The sequence below is a fragment of the Prunus dulcis genome, chromosome 3, assembly GCF_902201215.1.
Source record: "Prunus dulcis chromosome 3, ALMONDv2, whole genome shotgun sequence".
Classification (NCBI taxonomy): Eukaryota; Viridiplantae; Streptophyta; class Magnoliopsida; order Rosales; family Rosaceae; genus Prunus; species Prunus dulcis.
This window is the reverse complement of record NC_047652.1, coordinates 21,119,333-21,145,268: the sequence shown is the minus strand read 5'-3', so window position 1 is coordinate 21,145,268 and position 25,936 is coordinate 21,119,333. Positions and strand designations below refer to the sequence as shown.

At 38.0% G+C, this 25,936-nt stretch overlaps 4 protein-coding genes and 1 long non-coding RNA gene across 6 annotated transcripts; 3 read left to right on the top strand and 2 right to left on the bottom strand.

Moving 5' to 3' along the window:
• The first annotated feature begins 1,458 nt into the window (after positions 1-1,458).
• On the top strand, positions 1,459-4,826 carry LOC117622929 (putative methylesterase 11, chloroplastic). The gene is made up of 5 exons (XM_034353747.1): positions 1,459-2,008; positions 2,833-3,069; positions 3,570-3,713; positions 4,040-4,171; positions 4,269-4,826. The coding sequence occupies exons 1-5, from the start codon at positions 1,661-1,663 to the stop codon at positions 4,545-4,547; spliced, it is 1,140 nt and encodes a 379-aa protein (XP_034209638.1). The 5' UTR covers positions 1,459-1,660; the 3' UTR covers positions 4,548-4,826.
• A 216-nt stretch (positions 4,827-5,042) lies between these two features.
• Positions 5,043-6,471, top strand: LOC117622930 (protein SPIRAL1-like 2). Its single transcript, XM_034353749.1, has 3 exons — positions 5,043-5,260; positions 5,838-6,136; positions 6,246-6,471. Exons 2-3 carry the CDS (start codon positions 5,852-5,854, stop codon positions 6,321-6,323), a joined length of 363 nt encoding a protein of 120 aa, XP_034209640.1. The 5' UTR covers positions 5,043-5,260; positions 5,838-5,851; the 3' UTR covers positions 6,324-6,471.
• Positions 6,472-7,623: 1,152 nt separating this feature from the next.
• Positions 7,624-11,307, top strand: LOC117621007 (eukaryotic translation initiation factor 3 subunit M-like). Its single transcript, XM_034351265.1, has 10 exons — positions 7,624-7,930; positions 8,361-8,490; positions 8,944-9,082; positions 9,160-9,372; positions 9,470-9,608; positions 10,065-10,215; positions 10,309-10,418; positions 10,503-10,600; positions 10,709-10,778; positions 10,940-11,307. The coding sequence occupies exons 1-10, from the start codon at positions 7,838-7,840 to the stop codon at positions 11,027-11,029; spliced, it is 1,233 nt and encodes a 410-aa protein (XP_034207156.1). The 5' UTR covers positions 7,624-7,837; the 3' UTR covers positions 11,030-11,307.
• Positions 11,308-12,203: 896 nt separating this feature from the next.
• Positions 12,204-18,170, bottom strand: LOC117621008. 2 transcript variants are annotated; one of them, XR_004584881.1, is made up of 8 exons: positions 17,841-18,170; positions 17,673-17,740; positions 17,503-17,550; positions 16,444-16,502; positions 15,241-15,417; positions 13,797-13,973; positions 13,206-13,266; positions 12,204-12,410 (listed from the first exon to the last, which is right to left on the bottom strand). It is a non-coding gene; the product is annotated as an uncharacterized LOC117621008 (long non-coding RNA). The 2 variants fall into 2 exon arrangements; XR_004584880.1 differs by having other exon boundaries at positions 15,263-15,417; positions 17,841-18,168.
• An 833-nt stretch (positions 18,171-19,003) lies between these two features.
• LOC117621977 (receptor-like protein kinase FERONIA) lies at positions 19,004-25,936 on the bottom strand. The gene is made up of 2 exons (XM_034352499.1): positions 23,399-25,936; positions 19,004-21,650 (listed from the first exon to the last, which is right to left on the bottom strand). Exons 1-2 carry the CDS (start codon positions 25,900-25,902, stop codon positions 19,133-19,135), a joined length of 5,022 nt encoding a protein of 1,673 aa, XP_034208390.1. The 5' UTR covers positions 25,903-25,936; the 3' UTR covers positions 19,004-19,132.

Here is a 25,936-nt window from a genome sequence, read left to right as displayed (position 1 = left end):
TTTATTATAGTTGTAAATATTTTAATTTTTCTTCTTGTGCTAAGTTAGAAAAGTTGTAACATTATTTATGACATTCTTGGCATGGCATCTTTCCCTTGAAATTTGTCATGAAATTTGTGACATTTAGGCAAGTCTTTTCTCTTGACCCCAAAAAAAAAAAGAAAAAAAGGCAAGTCTTTTCTATGATTCTCATGACAAGTCCAAAAAGTCGTTCTATGAATCCAATGCATCCCATTTTCCATTCAACCTTGTCACAGAAATCAACAATTTCTTTTTGAATATTTATCATATGAAAAAAGAGATTACACGTAGCTTCTCTCGTAACATCTCCGAAGAACATGTCGAATGCAAAATGTTTAATTTGAATTTTATGACTTATGTGGCAAATTGATATCTTAGCAAAAAATTTAACTCTATCCAAAAATACTAAATATCATATTTTTTTGTTATATTTTTTAAAAAAAACATGGAACCCATATGATGCATAAAGTTTTAATATTTATCAGGTGAAAAAATAGATTACACGTAGGCTTCCGAGAAATTGCCTCATTAATTGCATGTCCAAACAAATGCAAAGCAACTAACTAACAATTAACAGCATAGCATATACCTTGACAAGCAAGGCAATATATATAAATGCTCACCGCAAATGCTAAGATTAGTCTCATTCCTAAAACGTCGCCGTCATGGATGATTCCATCGCCGACACACTATAAACTCAAAGTGTCGCAGCAAATGCAAGCCTTTAAGTTTTGAAGAGTCATATATGAATACGATTGCTTAAATTAAGTATCATAATATTCTTCAGGGTTTTATAGATGCCGGCGGCAACCTTCCAATCTCCCAACCATTATTATCAAAGCTAACAATCTCACAACCATATGGCTAACTAGGTCTTTTCTTCTTCTTCTTCTTGAACAAGAAAATATCCCAATGAACAAGAAAATTGAAATTTTATATCCCCTTAAATTGTGCTTCAAGCTACTGCCTCCCACGTTAATTAAGGTGAGGAGGATGATCATTGGGTTTGAACTTGAATGAGTTGTAGCCACCTTCCTACTTCCTAGGAAGAAGTTGGCATTTGCCTTTTCCCTTTTCGATTTCCACCATTATTTTTTTTTTCATTTTGTGTTAATAATATTTATTATCCAATTGTAAGGTAAGTGATTAAGAATAATTATCGCTGTAAATAAAATTATGTGTTCAAATTCTCCTTCCTCCAATATAGCTTGTATCAATTATTCACAAATACAAATGCATAGTGATTTTAAAAAAATGCAATGTTAATTTGATTGTAAAAGATTAATTAAAGCATACTTACTGATAATTTAAAATAGAAAATTGAGCTTTATAATAGTCAAAATCAGACTAATGAGTGACTATTAGTTGAATTAATTAAAAGTTTAACCCAAATGGGAAAGCCCAAAGTTGTTACCAAATTCCAAACTCATCACAAGTCTATAAATACATATTTAAACCTCCTCACCACAAGTCTCAGACTCTCGTCCAACCGAGCCCACACCTTCTCAGCCATTTGCCATTTGCCACCACCCTCACTCTTCACTTCACCACCCTCCTCTTTTGGCTCTTTTAACTCTTCACAGGGCAGCTTCTCTCCCTTTCCCATCTCTCTCTGTTTCTACATGCTTTACCAAACCAAATGGGCAACCTCTGCGCCTGCCTCGCAACCCAACCCGTGAAGAAAAAACCCATAAAGCGCCTCCCCAACCCGCCACCGCAATCCAATACCAGCAACCGGTGGACACGGATCCGATCCTCCAGAAAAGAGAAGCTCGACGACGCTTTGCTCCAAGAACAAGCTCTCGCCGCCGCGATTCTGTTCCAGCAGCACCAGCAGAACGGTTCTTTGCCCTTTGATCGCTCTGCTTCGCTGCGGTACCCGAATTCGAGCTCCAAGAAGAGCAGCAACGCCTTGCCCCGTAGCTCCAGCTCTCGGGCTCGGTCCCTCACCGACCCTCTCCTCCAGCCTCACCAGCTTGTTAACCAGGTTTGTGCTAATTGGTTTTGGCTAAATTTTGTTAATTTGGATTTAAAGGTTGGAACTTGGAGGGGTTGTGGAGTTAATTTGCTGTTTCCTCTTGTGGGTATTTTGCAATATAGCATTTGATTGTGGAAATTAATGAGATTCTAATTTTGTGATTATGATGATTGATTTTTTTTTCGAGTTTTTCTTGTTTTGTTTTTGGAAAGGAAATAATGACTGAAAGGTCAAGACTTGGTTTGGTTTTAGGTAGGATTTCCATTTTGTTCAGACTAACTGGTTTCTTGGGTTAATTTTTTTCTTCATCCCGAGGCGGTAATATTGGGCTGTAAATATTTGTTGTTCTTCTTTGTATGTATCATCTCTTCTCTTCTCACACGTGCACAAACGGACAAACACATGCATGTTTGTATCTACATAGGTGTATGCCTCTATTTGTCTGGACGTATTTTATGTTAAGGATATTGGACTTTTGTTTTAACTAAATTTCATATATTTGGAAATTTGTTTTTTCTGTTTGGATGAAATTTACATTTTAATGCATGCCGATGTTTATACATCATGTCGAGAACTGGACGTCATGACTATGCATTTAAATAAAGATAAAATTATCAAAGAGAATCATGGTGATGTTTACCAAGGTGTTCTATGAAATTACTTTGTTGTGATTGCTCATATATGCTCCATTTTTTCACTGACAATTGATAGACAGCCACACGATATAGAGGGAATTTGTAAAAGAACAAAAACAAAATCCCATCTTTTTTCCATTGTTGTCATTGAATCGTTGATGAATTCTTTTGGTTCCTAACAAGTTTTTGTTTGGATAGGATGTAAAGCTTGATGATCTGGAAACCAACCATTTTGTCCTTGTACATGGAGGTGGCTTTGGTGCTTGGTGTTGGTATAAAACCATAGCACTTCTGGAGGAGGTTGGTTTTAAAGTTACTGCCATAGACTTGACTGGCTCTGGAATTCATTCATCTGATGCAAACAGTGTCACAAGTCTTTCTCAATATGTGAAGCCTCTTACTGATTTTCTTGAAAACCTTCCCGAGGGAAATAAGGTATATTCAGTTGCTTTCCAATTATTTTGCTAATACCTAATCTTATTTGTGCTGCTGAGTTTGTGACTTTGCACTGTATAACTAGCTAATTTTTTAATGTTATTCATATAAACAAAACTAAATCATCTTTGCTTGCACTTCAAAAATATGATAATGCTGCACATTGATAAGATAAACCTGATGCACGGGTCAAATTATCTACACATATGGAATGTATTATTTACTTTTGGAAACGTATTTTATAGAGCTGTATATGGTGATAGTTACTTGATGAAATGTCAACAGATGATGTTCATGTAGCTGTTAGTTTGTTGGTGTTTGGGGTGGGGGGGCGGCGGCGGGGGTGTGTGTGTAGCTTAGGAGAATTATTTGCTTTTGCTTTTCAAGTATTTTGGATTCATACATGAGCTAAATTTATTGTTTGGTACATAGACCAATATAATTCTTGAGTATATAACTTCCTCTCTGTTTCTATCTTTTGATCTTTTTGTATTATGCAGGTAATCTTGGTGGGTCACGATTTTGGTGGTGCATGCATATCATACGCAATGGAGTTGTTTCCACATAAAGTTTCAAAGGCCATTTTTATTGCTGCAGCAATGTTGAAAAATGGACAAAGTACTCTTGAAATGTTCTCCCAACAGGTTTTCCCTCAGCCTTTTATCCTTTAATTTGATAATCTATAATTTGCACTAATGTGAATGAATTTCAAAAACTGAAATTTGATAATGTATTTCATATCGCTTATAAATAATATTAAATAGAAATGTAATCTTACTAGAATTAGGAACCTTAAATATGCTTAGATGGATGTGATTAGCGTTATATTAGTCTACTTTTTGTGAATTCACGGCTCTGAGGGTCTTAGAGGGATGGGCTTCTGTGAGTGCTGAAGTCCTAGTCATGAGTACCATAATTCTATAAGCTTTATAAAAGTTGATTGAGTGACTAAGGCTTAAAATTATTGCAGGCCACTTCAGATGATCTTATGCGACAGGCTCAGATATTTTTGTATGCAAATGGGAATAATCAGCCTCCAACTGCTATTGATTTAGATAAATCAATGTTAAAGGATTTGTTATTCAACCAAAGTCCTGCCAAGGTATGTTTCTCTTCTTTTAATATGCTAAACTACAAATGATGATTTTCCATTTTTCCAGTTCAGTTTGGCTTATTTCTTTTTGCTTCTCTTGGTCTAGGATGTCGCATTGGCATCTGTTTCGATGAGGCCAATTCCCTTTGCCCCAGTTCTGGAGAAGCTTTCACTTTCGGATTTGAAATATGGATCGGTGAGGCGGTTTTATATAGAAGCATCAGAAGACAATGCCATACCCATCACAGTCCAGGAGCGCATGACAAAAGAAAGCCCTCCTGAACAGGTCCTTCGCTTGAAGGGTGCCGATCACTCACCTTTTTTCTCAAAGCCCCAAGCCCTGCACAAGTTGTTGGTGGAGATCTCAAAGATTTCTTCTACTTAGAAACACCTTTTCTTTTCTGGCTAGATGGCTTCTAGAGAACGTTTCATTCTGATTATCCAGCGACACGATAGAAATGCCACCGGAATCATCAGTAATTTATGCAGTTGCATTAGATAGGATGGTAAGTAAGCATGTAAATGCGGATAGGATTAAAGTCATGTGTTATCGGTGCTCGTTTTATTGCTTATGAGAGTTATGTTCACATAAGATGTATTTTTGAGGTAATTTTCAAGGTTTGATGCACTTTTATCGCATGAGAGAATCGTTGTTAGATGTTTACTTTGAGTGAACTTGCAGCAAATCAACATAACATGTATTAACTTTCAAGCCAATACCTTTGCGTATAAGAGGTGGTCCTGGAGAGACATTAACAAATCACTTCAAAATTTCCAGAATTCAACCATGAAGACATGCTTGAAAGCAATGAAACGTTAATCCTTTTAGGTAAAGTGAGTTGGACATGTCCACCCTCACTACCGTGGGGGCGCAACACTAAATCATTGATCCCAACCAACGCCACGTGTGATCTCCAACCAATATTTGCATGCCACCTCAGAAAATTGACCACGTCTCTTAAAAACAAAATCTAAAAACACAAACACATACTCTCTCTTTCTTCAACTTAGAAAGAAAAAAGAAATTTAGCCCCTCACCTCCCTGTTTCTTTGGCAGTTGGCTCCAAAAGTTAGGCCCCAAGACGAAGCGAGAACAAAGTACGTTTATCTAAATAAATTTCTCACTCTCTCTCTCTCTCTCTTTTTACGCTTCAATTTCAGATCCATTTTGTTATATATCGTTATTCTTTTGGGGATCAAAAGAATAGGGATCTTAAAATGTTTTATTGGTCACGATCTGATGCTTTTTTCTATACATGTTGTTCCTTCAAATTCTGAATTCTTCGTTTCTGTTTTCTGCAATTTCATGTATATTTCCTGGTTACATTGGCCAAATTATTCATGTAATGTTGTAATTATCGTCCATGTGATTTCTTAAGCTGGTCCTGGTGCACTTTCTTCTAATGTCCCCATAATCTGTTGCCATTTAGTCCTTTTTCTTAAAGAAAATTGGACCAGCAAGCATTGTGCTACATTGTTATATATTTTAGCTGGGTTTTGTATATATGCTTCATCATGCTGTGAAATTGTAAATTACCCCATTTTATTTTTCAACTACAGATTTTCTTGTAATGAACTCTTACATGTTTTTGTTTTCGATGAATATTCGAGCGTAAATGTTCCCTTGCCTCCTTGAAATAACATGCGGAATTTGGATTTGTTGCTGGAAAAATAGGAAGAGAAATAAAAATGGGGCGTGGACGTGGAGTCAGCTGTGGTGGTGGGCAAAGTTCTTTGGGCTATTTGTTTGGAGGTGGAGAGACTGCTAATGTTAACAAGACCCTATCTAAAAGAACTCAAAACCCAGTGAGGGCAGCAGGGGAGGCTCCTTCTCAGAGTGAGACTGCTCCTGCTCCTGCTCCAGCTTCAGCTTCGTCACCGATTGATAAGCAGCAGATAGCAGCAGGCCTCCATGGGAAGCCTACAAACAATTACCACCGAGCTGAGGGCCAGAATTGCGGCAACTTCATCACCGTATAAAATCCTTTTTAATTTTAATTGCTCCACTTGGCTTGTGGTTTTTGTCAACGTATATAATAATGCATCAAAAGCTCAGGAGGGATATAATGTTTTTCGCATGCAGGATCGTCCATCTACCAAGGTTCACTCTGCTCCTGGCGGCGGATCATCGCTTGGTTACTTGTTTGGTAGTGGGAACTGAGTAGTCTTGCTTCTATTCCATGGAATAAATGCATCAGCATCTGAATATTAAGCACGGATGTTACATACTTTTATGATAATATATATTTATCTGTAATATAATTCAGAAATATCCATGTCTATATATATTCCAAAAACTGTGGCCTTCATGTGTTGTTTGCTTTATATAGTGGAAATTTCACACAACAGTTCCCAAGCTTCAATTATATAGGCTTTCTTTTAGGTCTAACTTGGACATGCTCAAATTTTAAGGCTAAATAGATGGATTAGCTCGATTGATGACGGAGAGTGGGATGATGAGTTAGAATCAAGCTAAAGTTCAGAATTTTGATTCCTTCTAATGTAACCAAAGTTGGTTATGATTGCATGTTCGAACAACCTAAGGTAAATTTGATCAAAGTTAGTTATGATTATAGGTTCGATCAAATTAAAGTTATAATAACCTACCTAAATTCACAATCTAGCAACATAATCTAAACGTTCAACCTCAAACAAAATCATCCTAAAGGTAATACCCAAAGCTCCCATGAACTATGAAGTATCTTAAGTTGTTCTAGTATTTTTGACTGGCAAGTTGAGATTGAAGTCGTAACACTTTGTAGTTGAGTGTGTCTTTGCCTTCTACTGGCCTCCGAGGCTGCAAACATGGTTCGTTTGGAACAGAGTGGAATCTAACGAGAAGTACTTGTTTCAACCGTCGATTGATCCCAGCCGTCCACTGTTCCACGTGTCAGTTTGCGCTATTGGTTCTATTCTATACCAATTTTACTCCATATAGTCTTTTGGTTGGATGCAGTCCTATCCGTCTCTGTAGTAAAACATTTTTTTTTTTTTTCGTTTTGGGACATGAAACGCTTTGCAATTTACTTACAATATTTTTTTGTGAAACCCAATTTACATACAAGACCCTGCTTTAAAAACAAGTGAAGGCCGAAAAAAAGAAAGAAAAAAGTGAAGGCAGATACAAATAAACTAATAATGGAATTAAACAAGAGGAGGTTGACTTGCATTAGGTCCTTTGGACATGGCAATAAGTCAATTCCTTCTACCTAAGTTCAAATTCTCATTCTCGTAAATTAGATAAATTTTGTTTAAACCATAGTTTGTATATTATTAATATGATTTATTGTTCAACTTTCAACAAAACAAGAGAGTATATGGTTTACAAATATAACAATAATGAATTAAGTTCAGCAAATAAAATTCATTTTAATCACATTTAGTTTCTCCAAAATTTGTAAATGTCCACAAATCCAAAAAAGAATTCTAATTTACTTTTGCTAAACCTTTCCTATTAAAAGAAAAATAGAGAAGAAGAAAAAAAGGATCCAGGATTTAAATCCAACTCATAGATGATAATAGCCGTCTATTAGCGCATGAAACTCCAACGCACTTGGCTACGGTCCGATAGATTAACCTCATTAAGCCTCAGCTAGGGTTTTCGTCTCTCCCTCTCTCTCTGCTCTGTCTTTGCTGCAAAAGAAAAACCAGTTGCAGCTGCAGAGAGCTTGAACAATGACGACTATTTTGCCAACCTCGGAGGAAGATCCTGCTCTCTCCGTTGTCCGATTCACCTCAGAGCTCTCCTGGGCCGACGCTGGCCCTGAGGTACTCCTCTCTCCTTCTCCGCTCCATGTTCTCTCTGTAATTATCTCAATATGCCTGCTCGAGTTCTCTTCGGTCACAAATTAATCTCTTTTATCTCCAATTCGGTGGTCTAGTGGTTTTTGCTTAGCGTCTTAGATCGAGTAGTTGAACTAAATTTTAGGGTTACTAGTATATAAATCTGTGATTAGATACTGAATGATTTTTATTATTAAAATTTGTATTTCCATCCATGGTGCTGGGAATGTGGTATTGAGTAAATCAAGGGGATAAGAATGAGGCTTCCTCTCGTTAGATATGTTATGTTATTTGCTTAATCCTAAAGCAGCTTATGTAATTTGTATATCAATAATGTGCATATGTATATCACTTGTATGCACGGAAGTTGGTGAATTCCTTGGAGAAATTTATCTTTGCCATGATTATCTGCCAGGTTGCTGAGCCACAAGTCAGTAGATTATGCACGGAAGCCCAAGAATGCATGGTGATGGGAAGGTGGTTCGATTTGGTGTCACTTATGCTAACTTCAGCTGATGTCATATTATCAAAGGTCTCTGAGAAAGGTAAAATCCTTATTGTGCATCTTTATGTACTCTTTTTTTAGAAGTTAAATGGATAAAGAGGCTTAGAATTGCATGACTCTGTATTATCACGCATTTACCATTTACTAGTTGATGTAAAGAACATGTTGTTGATGGTGCAGAGTTTTTTTCTGCAATCCTTATTGTCCGACTATTATATCAATGTTTACTGCAAGTTCTTTAGCAAATTACTTCAAAATAGTGCACATGTTTTTGGTCAGTCAGTGGGATGCATATTATTGTAGGCATTGCTAATGTTCATTAAAATGTTTCATAATCATTGTCGGACAATATGGACCTTAGTAATCACTTCATTCAACGCACAATGATAATTAATTGCTAGCTTAACGGTATCATGTTGTTTGTTTTCTTAATGCCTATGTTCGTCAAACTTTTGTTCACATACACAATAATTCCTGTTGTTTTCCTCTTCAGATCTTGAGTGCATATTCACTGTTATCTGCAATGTTGTTACAAAGTCTGAAAGTCCAGATGAAGCTCTCGAGATGGCAAAACTTATATCCGCAAAGATTACTCAGCAACCAAGTGACAAGCCTGCTTTGCGCTTAAAGATGTAAGATACCATTGTGATTGTGACTCCATCTTGCATGCTTTTGAATGTACTTCCGACACTTATACTTTTCTTTATAGCTTGTTCAATCTGTACAACCTACTGGAGAATCCATATAGCCGGTTCTTTGTCTACCTGAGCGCTCTAAATTTGGCAATCAATGGAAAGGTCACTGAACATGTCATCCCTTCATTCAAAAAGATAGAAAGTTTCTTGAAAGAGTGGAATATTGGGGTCTCGGACCAGAGGCAACTATTTCTTACCATCTCAAATGTTTTAAGAGAACACAAAAGGTATGCTATGTAGAAATTGTAAACTTTTTTATGTGTACATGCCCCTGCTCAATTGGTTTTAGGAATAATTGATTACTTTTGTGTGTTGTATTTTCAGCTTGGCAAAGGAGTCTTTCAAATTCCTGAGCAAGTACTTAGCTACTTTTTCTGGTGAAGATGCATATATATTGAGTGAAGCCAAGGAGGAAGCTGTGCGCACAATTGTGGAATTTGTGAAGGCCCCTGACTTGTTTCAGGTATTGTAGGGTCTTTTGGAATTTCAAAGATTATGCATGCTAATTTAGTGGTCTACATTTCTCTTGATGCATGCTCATCCTTGTTTACTTGTGTTATGTCCTTTACAAATATATGTTTCTTTCCTTTAAAAAAATCTCTTCCTATGAGGTAGATCCAGTTAATTGTGCAGAGACAATTTAGTAGTTTGAATTGGCTCGTATAAAGTAATTATTGATATTAAGGTTTTTCTTGCATTTTGAAGAAGCTCCTTCTAACATTCATTTGGATTCATTAAGTTTCCTCTGAAGTTACTTATGAAATTTGTTATGCTTTTGGACTTTAGTCTGCATTGACCAGTTGGAGTGCTGATCATAACCCCCGAACAACTGGGTTTTTGGCATTTGTCTCTGATGACCAAAATCCCCCCCCTACAATAGTTGTTTAGATGCTGATATGTTGGTGTTATTGCTCTGCAGTGTGATTTGCTAGATATGCCTGCTGTAGGACAATTGGAGAAGGATGCTAAGCATGCGTTGGCATATCAGCTTTTAAAGATCTTTCTGACTCAGAGGCTGGATGCTTACTTGGAGTTTCAGACTGCCAATTCTACTTTACTGAAAGGCTACGGTAAAATATTGATTTCTTCTGACTGAGTCTTCTTCAGCATTATAATAGATTTTTTTTATTGCTGTCTAAATTATGCTTTATGAAATGTTATAGGACTTGTCCATGAAGACTGCATAACAAAGATGAGGTTGATTTCTTTGGTGGATCTTGGCTCTGATGAATCTGGACGAATTCCTTACAGTCTTATCAGAGATACACTTCAGGTTAGATAGGTTTACCTTTCTGGTTCTAAAGGTTTTCCTTTCACGTCTTGGTTAAGTATATGCTTATGGACTTGTTTTTGGCAGATTAATGATGAGCACGTCGAACTTTGGGTTGTCAAAGCGATAACTGCTAAGTTGATGGACTGTAAAATGGACCAGATGAATCAAGTGGTGATTGTGAGGTAAGTTTGTGTTTCATACCTAGTGCGCACACACAAACAAACATATATTTTTTTATTCATTCTTTCATGCTTCTTTGTTCTTGAACTGATTTAGCCATTGATCTGCAGCCGCTGTACTGAGAGAGTATTTGGGCAGCAACAATGGCTTACACTTAGATCAAAGTTAGCAACTTGGAGGGTAAGTAACTGCCTACATCTAGTGCTTCATGCGTTATTTTTAAATCTTGTTTAATAATTTCCAAAGAAACGAGAATTCTGTATGAAGGCCCACTCCTTTTTGTTGCGCTGTCCATAAATCTCATTATTGAATTTGTATATTGACAAAGTTCTCATTGGCAGGGTAATGTTGCAAATGTTATCAGCACAATTCGAGCTAACAGGATAACTGAAGATGGCTCGCAGGCAGTGCAAGGCTTAGTTATTCGTTAGAAAATTCTTGGTTATGTAGGTTCATGGCTGACTTATGAAAGCTTGAAGTAGTATTTATGATTCCCAATTATTTTCCCTTTGGACTTTGGATCCAAATGTTTTGGAAATTTTGACAGGAAAAAGGTCTCTTGTTATTTACAAATCTTATGATTATACGCTTGGTAAATGTTGAATGACTGCTTATATATCATCAGCAACTTATGTTGCGTTTGACAGGAAAACTCTCTTGTTCAGAAATTCGAATATGTTGGTGATGAATAATATATTTCTGAGAGCAATTGCAGCCTAACAGGTGATCTTTCTCAACCCCGATTGGATTCATTTTGCAATTGTTAGGAGTGGACAGGAAAACTCGTTTTTAGTTTCTTTCCACAAGAGGAGGTCTAGTGCCAAATGTTTGAATGAAGTGGGAAAGCTGCATAGTGTAAATGCAAAGAAATTGCCTGGATACTATATACAAGATTATTGCTTTCTGTCATCCAGTTAACTTTTCGTCTGATTACGTGGTTTGGTTCCCATTACTTTCTGATGACTAAATCAAAGACTTTCCTTGCATGTTAAATATTTGGCACTAATCTAAATGAAAGATTTTCCACAAATAGAAGATAGTAGACTTTGACTAGCACTAATTTTCTTGTGTAGGGCAGGCTGTAGACTTGACGGCATACACTAAGTGCCAGCACTGTTTTGTGGGGTCTCTTTCTTTGTGGTTCTTGTATCTTGCATCGACTGGGCTGAGGCGTAGTTATGAATAGGGAGTCGGTCGTACGCGTGTTTGGATTCCTACACCGGTCTCGAATCTGGAAAAGCTTTTTGTGTTAAGTGACTCTCAGCTCTCTACAACAAATCATCCACATTCACGTGACAAAACATCCCGTGGAGTAGTTGACGGGTGTGGTAGACTTACACTACAGAATTTGTACAGAGATTAACTAGAGATGTGAAAGGAAAATAAACTAGAACCACAAACACTACAATCGATTGAAATAAAATTGATGGGGCAGAGGAATATCTTGGCCAGATATTATTGTGGAACTTGGTTGTGTGTGGGAATTGAGTTACTGAAAATGGTAATATTTATATAAACATGGTGATGTAAATAGTGGTATCATGCTTAGTTTAGCAAGGTTAAGTTAGAAAAAATAAACTAATAACATGTTTTATGTGCTACTTGTTATGTGAAAATATTGGGCATATTTTAATAGATCAAGCAGTTATAAAAACATCAAAATATGGGCAACCTTTAGTTGCTCATTGTTCAAAAGAGTTTGGGCAGGTGTTTATATATATGGTACTGGGTGGTGGAAGGGGATCTAGGTCTTGCTAGCTCTGCTGTACAGGTGGCTTACATTCTTTCTACTCCTCTGTAGAGGTTTTGACTCTGTTGGCATAAATTTGGAAAATGGCAGGTGTTAGTGTATATAAGTGTATATAAATGGAAAATTTTGGGTGAGAGCAATAACTATTATGACATAATTAAGTTAAAAAATACAATATGACAAACAACAGTCTATATACATCAAGCATTGTATTAATCTGATGGACAAAAGTATAAACTCAACCTATTGAATAAATTCAGAACAATTGTGACAATTATTAAATAGTTATAAGAGAATTAAGCCAAAACACTTGAGCTTGAACAGAATCAAATCAAGGGGTGTTGATTTTGTAGCCATAAATATGGTAAATGGTATGCAGTAATGGAGACAAATGAGGAAATTTTGGCGAAGACAACGGCTATTGTTATAGAATTAAGGCCAAATAAACTGCACAAACCAAATTTAAATAACCTATGAACACCTAACGACCTATAAATAGAATAAGATAACCTAACGATCTAATGAGCAAGTTTGTTATAGAATCAAGATAATCTAATGGAGAAGCTATAGAAGCAGTAATAATCTATAAACAGCTATAGGTCATAGAAGTATAATAAAGACAGAAATAACAGGCTACATGTTATAGTTTTTGTTCATTACATTTAAAACATCTAATAAGAATTGTGAATCTTACAATGCACACAATTATCAACTTCACTCAAGCAACACTGAGTGGCAATTCAAATCCACCATGAACCAATTTATAAGTTCAAACATAGAACTCAATCATATGATAAACCATCACACAAAAGGTTTAGTTTCGGTCCAAAAGAGCAATTCGAGGATATGGTTCTTACCTAAAATGCTTTAGTGAAGTTGCAAAATCGCCCTTGTCCTCATGAGCAAACCTTTCAACAGCTGAAAAAAGAATGAAAGGAAATTTTCATTGTAATTCTAATCATTGGTGGTGCATTAGTAGACATGGGTGTGGACGCGGACTTGGAGTGGTGAGAGAGGTGTGTTAATAGTATGACTTTGTGAACGAACTTCTATAATCACCAATGTGAAGCCTATGTGTTCACTGGAATTCAGGAACAGATTCAATGGATATAATTGGAGCAATATAATTGAAATTCAATCCTACGTGTGACTAACATAAAAAAACAGATTATAAATGAATACGTATCTATGTATTACTCTAAACTAAAAAACAGATTTAAAGGATATAATTATGATATGAATATGCTTGTTTCACAATGAAAAACAGCAATGGGCCATGATCCAATGTAAAACAGAATGTTCAATTCTTGTTTATTTGAGTGTCTGCACAATCATTCTTGTTTATTTGAGTGTCTGCACAATCATTACAGCTAATATATTTCAGAACTTATTGTAGAAAATTATTGACCATGGAACTAAAATACTCTAAATCTTGATTGTGCAATTACCTTCGGATGTTCGTTCTTTGGCAGGTTGATCAGATGTGGTATTATTGGTTAACTGCTTGCTATCAGACTCAATATTGGTTTCCATCTCCATATCTGAGGAAGAAGAGTCATCTGATGATATAACATCAACCTGCTCATCCCATGGAAATGCCCTCTTCATGGTATATGGACTGTAACCTGCATAGGATAATTCATTCAGCATTCATATGAACTAAAACAACAGGGAGCCGATATAAAATAGATGAAAAACTTGAAGCTCCCAAAAGAACCATAAGTTACTCATTTTGTGCAGCATGCACACCACCCACCCACCATAAAGCATTAGCGCGATAAATTAGCTACTGGAGAGGTTTTTAGAGAAAATAACAGAATCTGGTGGCATTTGGAACACGAAACATCCTATCACCAATTCTGTCACTAATCTTTAAATACAAAGACAATAATATTCGCATAAAATCAGATTCGAGACAATGCCTGCAGGCTGTTCAATTCCAAAACATGGCTGACCACAGGGGAACAATTGCGAATAATGTTTGCCTACTATTAATTCATAAATGAATCCATAGGCAAGAACTAAGGCCAACCAGATAAATTAGACATATGAATAACAGATAAAAGGCATGCAATAAACTGCACACCTAGATAAGGCATGCTGGACTGCCAATCTCTTAATTATAAATCACAGGTCACTCAATTCTCATGATACACCCTATTTAGGGTACAAATGGGTTCTCCTAGAAGCAAACCAAACACGAACTTTCAATAAGATTTCATGCAAACAGATCTTTTGATTTCATCAACTCTGTCCTTTTTAAGGCAACAAAACATAGAAAATAAACTCTGCAAGCAATAAAATCCCAAAAAGACAATGCCTAAACAAATTATACTAATATAATCAATAACAAAGTCCTCATTCACAATCTCGATCCTTAATCAGAAAAATGTACTAATATGGTATGAAAGTTAAAAAAAAGGAGAAGAAAAAAATACCCAGGAATCCAATAAAAGTAGCAGATCAATTGAAGTATTATAAAGTGATTTTTTAGTTCTAACCTTTGTAAGCATATTATTGGATTAAAAGAGTTTTCAAGTTTTGTTGTCTTAGTAATTAAGAGATAAAGTGATTTTTCAGTTCTAAGTATTGTTATTACTCTACCTATCATCACAACAACAAATTAACAACCCATTGCAACAGCAAAATCATTACAAATTGTCGAAATTGGCATGCTTAATTTCCCACAACAATAATATTAACTACAACAGATCATCACAGCAGTAGAATCAATTTGGGCAAGGAATCAAAGGATTCAACAACATGCTCAGAAACCCATGAGCAAACCATTAATTCGTTAAACATTACTACATTAGACACTAACAAATAATCAAAATGGGTACAAATTTATTAATTAGAAAAAATAAAGTATAAACGGGAGAGAGAACAAACCTCATTAATGGCAAGCACTTACCACAATATTAAGTCTAATGCAAAATTCACCGATGAAGATTTCGGATCACATAAGCTGAGCTGAACGATTATGCCCAGAGCTTCATTCCGTAAATCTGAGGGAGCTCATCAAATGCCGTAGGGAGCTTCCTCCAAACAACCTGGTACTGGTGGAAACTGCAACACAAAAAGATACCTTAATTGCAGCTCAAACATGTAAATGCAATTTCATATCTATTCATAAACTTCTAAATCTTAAACCAAATGGACCTGATAGTTTCAGCCCACAGAATCACACTTTTTTTTTTTTTTTCAAAGCACAAAAACAAAGATCCTATACTCGTCCTGTCATACTTTAATTTGACAGTTTCATATAATATAAAACTTCTAAAAAGAATTTGCAATGTTAGCAAAGCCAGCAGATGATTTTATTCTACAGAACATAAATAAAGAATTGATACAAAAGCATTCTAGATCTATCCGCAGCTAGAAACAATAAAGATGTACACGAAAGCAAATAGCATAAGCTAGAAACAATGGAAATGCATTATATATTTGAACAAAGCAACTGACCCTAAGGAGGTTTTTCTAGACAATCTAGACTCCCATAGGTTACTGCTCAGGGATTTACAAAACATTCACAATGTTGGTCAATGCTGAGACTTTGCAAGTCATTAACGAACAGAATTGGACCTTCTCAAATTATTTAAACCATAAGGCGAGCCAGTTTAACTGTCTGATAGGCTAAAGCCTTTACTCTGACAGCGGTCCCAAATGACCTCAACCATGTTGTGTGCTGTTGTTATACCCAGGTATGTTTTGCATTTAGTATTTTCATCAAACCAATGTCTTTTTTTCTCTCTTTAATCAATCTAAATGGTCTGTGACTACAATTTTGTTTTAAAGAGATAAAAATCATCCATCTCATACATAACTTAAGTCAATTTATAAATAAAACTTTCCCTCTGTCAGATTAGTTTCCTTTTGTTTATCTTAAATTACACTATCTGTTTGTTCTTGAAGAAAAACCCTTTTATCTAAAAACAAATTAAATACAATTTCTATGGCCTAACCAAGCAAACCAGATATAAGCAATAATATCACAACCACAGAAATAACAATTTTCAAATGACACAATATCTAAAAACCAATTTGCCACACTTGATATGCATGACCTCTTCAAAAGACGAATAGAAAACTGACCTGTTGCCTAACAGCAATGGGAAGAGCTATCAAACAGTCCAAAAGTAGTTAGACAGCACCTATAACAAACGCAACCAAAAAAATGAAATCAACCAACAATCAAAAGAGCAAAAAATAAAAACATACAGATTCTGTTTGTGATAATGGTCTAAAAGTACATGATTTACGATAATTAATGTTTTTTAAAGGAAATGATGGCAAAAAAGGAGCTAATAATGTACATAAATCAGAGAATCATCTATAAGCATTTGACTTACGATGATTAATGATTTTCAAAAGGAAACGAAGAAGGAAAGGAGTTACTAATGGTAAAAACTCACACATGTGTTGCTATTTGTAGGCTAAGCTAATCTAATGGAGAAGTAGGCTATAAAAGTAGAAATAACCTGTAAACACTTAAAGGTTATAGAAGCAAAATAAATGAAAAATAACAGGCTATAGGTTATAGTTTTGTTCATTACACTTAAAACATCTGATAAGGGTTGTGAATCTTAAGTTTTGCTCAAATTGAACAAAGACATAAAGAGATCTAGGTTCTATCTTTGGAGCAACTAAGTTCTAGTTGATCTCTCTATCTCATATATGTTCATTCATATTCATAAACTGCTAGAAGAGCAGATCAAATGGTTAATAAGGTATCACAAAAACCGAAATTGAAATAATTCGGCAAATTTAAATCAAACGAACACAGTTCAACCAAGCATAGTTTATAACCATACGCAAAAGTGAAGTCTATGTTCCAAGATTTTGAAATATTAAGTAGATTACCCTTCTAAAATTATACATCAAGCAATCGCCTGGAAAAACCTATGAAGCACGTACACTGCCATAAGGTGACCATGGTTGTGTTGGATATATGCAGAGATCAAGACAATTAGAGTTTGATAAACCGTCCTATACTTAGTGATTCTAACTTTTTTTGATAAATAATCCTTTGCTCCCATCTTACCTTATGACTTCTATTTGTTCTCCTTCTCTTAAAAGCAAGTATTAACAAAATTCTAAAAATTTCCCACATATATACAGAGAGAAAGAGAGAGAGAGAGAGAGAGAGATCACTCATGCAAAAGCCAAGCTCCTCACCAAGATCAGCAGCAAAAATTGTATCTGTCAATTACAACCAAGAACCTTATGCATCTTCAAGGTCAAAGAGAGACTCCAAAAAGGGAACGCAAGATAGGTACAAAAAAACAAAAAAACAAAAATTCAGCCACACAAACATCAATTACCAGATTGATGAGCAGACTGGGGGTTCTCAAATTGATTACTCCAGTTCTTTTTCCTTAGATCTTCCTCCCTGTAACAACAAACCAAACTCAATTTCTGATTTACTTCTCAATTTTCGGCATGAAAATGAATAAACCAACTTAGAAAACCAAAAGAACGTTAAAAGCAACCTTTTTTACGAAACCTAGAAATCTCTTTGAGCTAAACCCGTGCGAAGAGAAGAAGGATGAAGCGCAGCTGGAAAGATGGCTGAACCACGAAGAGCAGATGAGATGAGATGAATTCGCCGGGGGAGCAGATGAGATGGCTGAACCTTATGCATCTTCATTAAGGAACATAACTAAGAGAGCAACCAGTCAAGCAGGGGCACAAACCCGTGCACCTCCCAAACAAAAATCGACGGCTCCCCATGCACGTGCAGATCTTCCATGGCTGCCCCCCAACCAGCTGGTTGGAAACGAACTGAAGGCAAGCCTCTGTCTCTGCGAACCAAACCCTCTCAACAAAGGAGGAGGGGCAAAAACGGAAAGAAAAGAAGCTGTTTAGTCAAGGGTATTTTCGCCATTTTACTGTGCACCAGAAAAAAAAACAGAAACAGCAGAAAAAATCAGGGGCATTTGCGTCATTACACTGTGCTTAGCTACAGTGTTTAGTTGCATTGGGCTTTAGTATATATAGAATTTTCCATGATTTCAGCGAAATGGCATAAAAGACTTTTGAGTTTTAGACTCGTCCAAACAAGCTGCGACCCCCCTTGCATTTGCATGCTCGCTTGCTTCTTCACGTTTGAATGTTTCATGATTTCACGTGTAGGATGCAGTCAGGGAAAAAAAAAATGTTAAAGAAAGACAAAAAACAAACTGCATGAACCCTCTCACTAGGGGTGGACATTTCAACTGAAAAATCCTAGTACTGGGAGCATTTGGCATGAAAATTCTCTTATGTGATGAATATTTCTAGGAGCAATTACCAGGTGATCTTTCTTCACCCTATAGCAAACGTTTAGAGTGGATACAACTCACTCATGATTAGTTCTTTTCACGAGATTTTGGATGTAATATTCAAGTATCCATGACCAGTTCCTATTTGCATTGTTCTTGTGTAAAGAATGTAACTTAACTCGAGTTTTATCTCAAAAGGTAATGTTAAGGAGAACTCCCCCTTATCCTGTTATGCACAACTTATTCTCCAACATAGGACAATTGTATTTGATTCACAATTCCCAACAAAGTTGCAATTTATTAAAATTTTACAATACTAAATCTTCTAGAATGATCTTGGGACAAACAACTACAATAAACGTAACCTGAGTAAACGACTCATTGCCCCTAATTTTTCATTCAATTAATTTTGTTCAAATACAACTGATATGAAACATTGCTTTAACATATTTACCATCCCACTGAAATCATAGTCCAGGCCCCTCGATCGTAAGTGCCTATGCTTCTAGCCACATTGCTTATCATCTTCCATTCGGATCGTTAATCTCAGAAAAGATTGTCCCGGATATACGTTGAATAGATTGATCGGTTGCACAAGTCAGCTCACTGCTACTAGCTTTGGCAGCAGTGTCACTGTAAAAGGCAACCTCATTGTCACCCTTACTTCCAATGCTCTTTTGATGAAGCTGCAAGGCAAGCTCAAGCTCCCTCAAAACATCATTCATCGAAGGCCGGTCAACCCCATTATCCTGGATGCAGCTCACAGCGATCTCACCAAACTTATTCAGGCACTCGGCTCCAATCATACCCCTCAAACTTGGGTCGATGATTTGATCAAGGTCCCCATCGCGATGACATCTCCTGGCCCACTCAGGAAGGCTCATTCGAGTCCCCTCCGCCGTATGAATCAAAGCTGGCTTCCCACACAACACCTCGCACAACACGACACCAAAGGAGTACACATCAGACTTCAGAGTCAGCCGCTGACATCGATAGTATTCTGGGTCCAAATACCCGAAACTACCTTTCACGGCCGTGCTGATGTGGGTTTTGGACATGGTGGTTGTGCCCATTTTTGACAACCCGAAATCCGAAACCTTTGCCACCCATTTCTCATCCAATAAAATATTTGTGCTCTTCACATCGCGGTGAATAACAGAGCCCTTGGCACCACTGTGAAGGTAGCACAACCCTTGCGCTGCGCCAATACAAATTTGAAGCCGTTGTTCCCACGAAAGAGGTGGGTTATCGGAGCGATAGAGATGGCCACCGAGAGTCCCACGTGCCATGTAATCGTAGACCAAGATCATCTCGCCTTTGTCGGTGCAGAACCCAATGAGTGAAACCAAATGGCGGTGACGGAGTTGAGAGAGCAGCTCGATTTCTGTCTTAAACTCATGAGCCCCCTGTGATGACTCCGGTTTCAGTCGTTTAATTGCAACAGGGGTGGCGCCACCATCGATGCAGCCTTTGTACACGTTCCCAAATCCTCCTACTCCAATAATGAAAGTTTTATTGAAGTTTTGGGTGGCAGCTTTGATCTCAGTAAGTGAAAAGGAACGACACAAATCAGACGGTAAAGATGACTCGTAGCTCTTTGTTGACTTAGTCGTCCCTTGGGTGGAGCCAGAGGACTTGACTTTCCATCTTTGTCTGAAGACAAAGAATGCTAAGACAGAAAGCACAAGTACGCCGGAAACTACACCGGCGACGATGGCAAGCATACGTGTCCTTGCCTTGTTTTTGGGTATTTTTGAGCTTGACGTAGTACCCTTTGGTGGGTCGTGATCGGCCAGATTACCATTTGGGAAAATCAGTTTGAAGATTTCGAGACCATTCAGAAATGCATAATCTCCTAACGAATCCACTGGTGGCAGTGCGATGAAGAGATCAACTTTGCTCTCGGGTCCGGGGCCAGACATAAACACTGTGAAGTCCCCATAGAATGGAAGCCCATTTCCGAAGCTCCCATATAATACATTTTCTAAGTCCGATATTGGCAATCTGCTGGTTTGATTGGCTATGTAAAGTTCAGACCGCGGATCTATTATCGTGGATCGAGACTGACAAAAATGAAGCCTAACCAGGTAAGAAAACCTGGAATCTACAGGGAATTCCCAGGTGAGATTGTAGATCTCGTTGATAGACCGGGCGGTTTGATAAACTTGCTTTGGCGCTGTGTACGCTGGTATTTCAGAAAAGTTGAGTTGAATACTCAAGTTCTGTCTTAGAACGCTCCTTGTTAAACTTACATCGTCCAAGTAATTCCGCTCCTCTGGGAAACCATCCCAATTGCGGTACATGCCAGTGTCTTGATTGGAAGAGATTGAGTTTCCACCGACGTTTATTCTGTAGACCATCTCCAGAGCAGTGCTGTTTTCGAGGACAAAGTTGCTTCCGGTGCCTGCAATTATAATCGGATTCCAGTCGCGTAAACCGTAGTACAGATCGGGGGGCATGGACACAATTTCAATTCCGTTGATAAACGCATACGCATCTGGGATTGTTTTGCTCGGAGTGAACGTGATGTTCAAGCTCTCTTCTTTATCCATGTTTAAACAGAACTCTTTGTATATTCTGTCCAACCCAGACGCATCGGCAGTGACTAAACCATTGAAGTCGTGGAGAAGGGTAACGCCCCTGGCTTTGACTGAGAAGATGGCTTTGGATCGGTCAAAGTCAGGGCCGTAGGAAACTGGGTTGAAATACAAGCGGATGAACTTTGGGCCTCTGGTGAGTTCAAAACTGTAAGTAAATTCAGAGCGAGAAAGTCGCACTGTGGTGTAAGGCACTTGTTGGACGGTGTTCGAATGAGGTGCTTGTTTGAATATGGATGTGTTCCCAACTGCTTGGCGTTCAAAGGGGGAAAATATTGAGTTGATATCTCCAATCCAATTTCGGCGATCATGTTCGTTGAACGAATTGCCGGAATAGCCACATTTGACGGTGATATCTTCCACCGGAGTGTAGATAGGTGGCGAATCTCCAGCCGCCACGAGTAGGATGACGATGGTGGACAGGAAAAAGGAAAGGTAATTGCTGATTGAGAAGTTGTTCATGATACTAATTATATATAGCAAGAGAAAGAGAAGGCTGAGGTGTTAGTGTTGATGGAGATAAAATGGGAAAGCTGCTTACAGATACGAATGTAAGTGCTTGGGTTCTTGCCCGGTTTTCTGTACTCTGCACTTGCTACGCGTTTCTCAATTAACATTCACTCACTTTACTTGGCCATTTGGTCTTTTGGTCATGTCATTGCAAAAGCACTGCCCCTCCCTCCCTGTAGTGTAGAGAGTGGGGCCTTTCTAATTTCATATTCATACTAATCATGCTTGTGTTCATACATGCTGCTACCCTCAGTTTTTACCAAAGGACTTGAAGAGCAATTACCCTCAGTTTCCGTCCTCAATGTCGATCAGTCAATATGATAGACTTTGACAATTAATTACTATTAGTTTCCTTACGCATACAGTGGACTTGACGATTGATTTGGTCCCCAACAAAAGGATATTCTACCGAAATTTCGAGAGAAACTTCGAGCTTGGAAAATTTCTTTTATTTTTCTAATTCCGGCTTGGCCTATATGTAGGTATATAAATTTTTACACAAATCTCCTCCTTCTAGCCCCAAAATCAGAGAGAGGAGAAGAAGAGGGAGAAAAAAAAAACAAAGAAGGGGAAGAGAGAGAGTTGCAGAGGGAGAGATGAGAGCGTGCGTGAGAAAGAGGAAGTGTGTATGCGCGTTGATATTAATATATTGCCCTCCGGCTTTGTCCCACGTGATGCTCATGTGTGAATTTTGATGGAACTTTGAATGAAATCATTTGAAATCTAATGGTAGGGGTGAAATTAGTGAATTCATGTAATTCGGGTGCTAAATTGGTAAATGTTTTTATTTCAAAGGGTAAGTTCGATTAGGGTGATAGTTCAGGGGAATAAACAACTGAAAATCCTTGTTATTATGAAATAGAGGCATTTATTAGGATTTCGCCAATTATGGAATATTAGTTCATGTTTTTAATGGACTTTAATAAAAATCCCTAAATCATAGAATCAGTTTAATATGTGAGTCAACCAAATGATTGATTTTAGGATATTAACGAGAGTGGCATGTTTGTAATATGGGTAAATTGTTAGGTGTATTTTAATGCTAGGTGGCTCAATATTTTAAATTTGAGCTTGATCTATTACTTGAAAAGTCAATAAGCTAAAAATATTTTGGGAGATTCACTATTATACTCAATATATGAGTCTAAATTATTTATTTAAAAAAAAAAACCCCTATATGAAATGGACTTTAGAAACACACCAAAAACCTATTTACAATATAACAAAAATGTTTTTAATTTCTTTTAAATTACAAAACTGCCATTGATTTCTTAAAACAAACACAACCCCAAAACCTTATAAAAAAGGCCAAAACACTCAATAGGTCATCAAAGTAATTTAATAATCAAAATTAAATTAAAAAGGTCAAGCTGTCATTTTTTGGGTATGTTTATAAAAATTAAATGGTGTAGGGTTTATTTATAGTTTTAATGCTAATAATGGGTATATGACTAAATATCTCTAATATTTTTAAGGGCTAAGTTGTGAGTGACCCTTTAATTAATCACAAACCATTACATAAAAAATTAATCTAGTTGGCCATGGAAGGCATAATTACAAATATAGGATGAATGAAATGCAATATGATTTAAAGAGCCATTGCAATATTAATTTTGCATGCAATTATGGGCTCACGCCTCACGCGTACAAATTGTCAAAAATATAGTTGCTCATCATCACCTCCCACTGGGATCCATGATCTCAGAGAAGATGGTGGCGGATATGCATTTAATGGATTCATCGGTCACGCAACTTTGCTCACTACTACTAGTGTTGCTTTCAATGCAGTTGTGATGAAGCTGCAGTGCAAATTCGAGCCCCCTCACAACATCATTCATCGATGGTCGTTCGATTGCATTATCATGCATGCAACTCATTGAAATCTCAACAAACTTATTCAAGCCCTCAGTTTCAATCATCTTACCACCCCTATTAATGTTTGGGTCAATAATTTGATCCAGTTTCCCATCACGGTAACATCTCTTGGCCCACTGAGCCAAGTTGATTTGCCCCAACTCCACTGTATCTGTATGCATCACGGCTGGCCTACCACACATTATCTCACACAGCACTACCCCAAACGAATACACATCTGACTTCTCAGTCAGCCGTTGAAGTCGGTAATATTCCGGGTCAAGATACCCGAAACTTCCTTTTACCACCGTGCTGATGTGCGTCTTGGACGTGTCGGCGGTGCCCATTTTTGACAACCCAAAATCCGAAACCTTGGCCACCCATTTCTCGTCCAACAAGATGTTGGTGCTCTTCACGTCACGGTGGATGATGGTGCCCTTGACCCCACTGTGGAGGTACTGCAGCCCTCGCGCTGCACCTATACAAATATGAAGCCGTTGTTCCCAAGAAAGAAGAGGAGGGGGAGGTAGGTTATCTTTGTGGTGGTAGAGATGGTCAGCTAGAGTCCCCCGTGCCATGTAATCATACACCAAAATCATTTCACCTTTATCACTTGAATATCCGATTAGAGAAACCAAATGGCGATGGCGAAGCTGCGAGAGCATCTCGATCTCCGTCTTGAACTCGTGTGCCCCCTGTGATGACTCGGGTTTCAGCCGTTTGATTGCAACTTGTGTGGCCCCACCATCAATGCATCCTTTGTACACGTTTCCAAACCCTCCAACTCCAATAATGAAACAACTGCTAAAGTTTTGGGTGGCGGCTTTGATATCTGCCAGTGAAAAGTAACGACACGAATAAGGCGGTAAAGAATTGGAACTCAAGGACTTGGCTTTCTTCCAATTTCGCCTGAAAATCAAGAATGCTCCTACGAGGGCAGAAATCAGGACAACTATGCCGGAAACTGCACCAGCAACAATGACATGCATATGCGTCAGCTTTGGTCGAGGTACGTGGTGACGTGGGTCTGGGTTGGGGCCTGGTCCGGCGAGATTTCCTCTTGAGTTATTCAGTTTGAAGATTTCAAGCCCATTCAACATACCATACATAGCGATAGAAAGATTTGTCTTCTTCTGGCTGCTCCCAGAGCTACCCATGGACACAACGTAGTCTCTGTACAATGCAATTCCAGCTCCACCACCCCATGCGAATATATCGGCCTGTTCTTCAGCTTTGTGATCGGCTATGTAAATTTCAAACGATCCAAAGTGGTTGACCGGTGGAAGCCGACAAAAATGCATTCTAACTAGGTAAGCAAACTCGGAGTCTACAGGGAATTCCCAGCTGAGATTGTAGTTCAAGGTTGAGTCCGCGCTCATTATTGACCGGCCAGTTTGGTAAACTTGTACTGGCGCTCTGTAGCTTGCTATTTTGGAAAAGTCGAATGGAATATTGGCATGTTCTATCCTGCTGAAAAGTGAACTTGAAGCTTCCAAATATTTTTGCTCTTTTTCCAAGCCATCCCAATTGCGGTACATGTCATCTTGAGTGCAGGAGAGTGGGATTCCACCGACGTTCATTCGATAGACCGTCTCCAGAGCAGTGCTGTTTCCGACGCGAAAGTCCTTTCCTCCGCCGTTGCCTACATAACTAATTACCCCATCGGGTGCAGTGTAGTAGAAATTGGTAGGCATGAATACGATCTCAATTCCGTTGATAAAAGCGTACGCATCTAGGCTTGATTGGCTTGGAGTAAATGTGATGTTGAGGAGCTTTTTTCCATCAACGTTCAAACAGAACTCTCTGAGCAGAGTCTCCTCGCCATAAGCATCTGCGGTGACTGAAGCATTGAAGTCGTGGAGAAAGGTATAGCCACCGGCTGCGACAGAGAAAAGGGCTTTAGAGCGGTCCAAGTTAGGGCCATATGAAACTGGGTTGAAATACAAGCGTATGAACTTTTGGCCGTCCGTAGCAAGGGAAAACCTGTAAGTAAATGCAGAACGAGAAAGCCGAGCCCAGGTGTAAGGCATTTTGGTGACGGAGGAGGACGGTGGAGCTTCTCTGACGACGGATGCTTGACCAGACTGGTGTTCTTCTAAGGGGGAATATTTTGAATACACATCTCCAATCCAATATCGCTGCTCAAGCGAATTCAATTGGGGGCCGGTATAGCCGCATGCAACGGTGATCAAATCGGGCGGAGCGTGGACAGATGACCCGTCGTCATCTTGGGCCACCACTAGGGTGACGATCATGTGTAGAAACAGGGATAATAGGTAAAGAGGTTTTAAGGTTGCATAAAGGTGTTTGCTTCTTCTGACGTTCTTCATGATAATTGAATAAATGTTGATGGAGGATGATGAA

Coding starts and splice junctions, on each gene's coding strand:
- LOC117621977 (XM_034352499.1), bottom strand. CDS start 25,902: ATGAAGAACGTCAGAAGAAGCAAACACCTTTATGCAACCTTAAAACCT. Junction 21,651..23,398: donor ATCATGGATCCCAGTGGGAG/GTGATGATGAGC, acceptor CTTCTCAATCAG/CAATTACCTTTCCTTTTTCC.
- LOC117621007 (XM_034351265.1), top strand. CDS start 7,838: ATGACGACTATTTTGCCAACCTCGGAGGAAGATCCTGCTCTCTCCGTT. Junction 8,491..8,943: donor ATCAAAGGTCTCTGAGAAAG/GTAAAATCCTTA, acceptor TTTCCTCTTCAG/ATCTTGAGTGCATATTCACT. Junction 10,601..10,708: donor AATCAAGTGGTGATTGTGAG/GTAAGTTTGTGT, acceptor ATTGATCTGCAG/CCGCTGTACTGAGAGAGTAT.
- LOC117622929 (XM_034353747.1), top strand. CDS start 1,661: ATGGGCAACCTCTGCGCCTGCCTCGCAACCCAACCCGTGAAGAAAAAA. Junction 3,070..3,569: donor ACCTTCCCGAGGGAAATAAG/GTATATTCAGTT, acceptor TGTATTATGCAG/GTAATCTTGGTGGGTCACGA. Junction 4,172..4,268: donor TCAACCAAAGTCCTGCCAAG/GTATGTTTCTCT, acceptor CTCTTGGTCTAG/GATGTCGCATTGGCATCTGT.
- LOC117622930 (XM_034353749.1), top strand. CDS start 5,852: ATGGGGCGTGGACGTGGAGTCAGCTGTGGTGGTGGGCAAAGTTCTTTG. Junction 6,137..6,245: donor ATTGCGGCAACTTCATCACC/GTATAAAATCCT, acceptor TTTCGCATGCAG/GATCGTCCATCTACCAAGGT.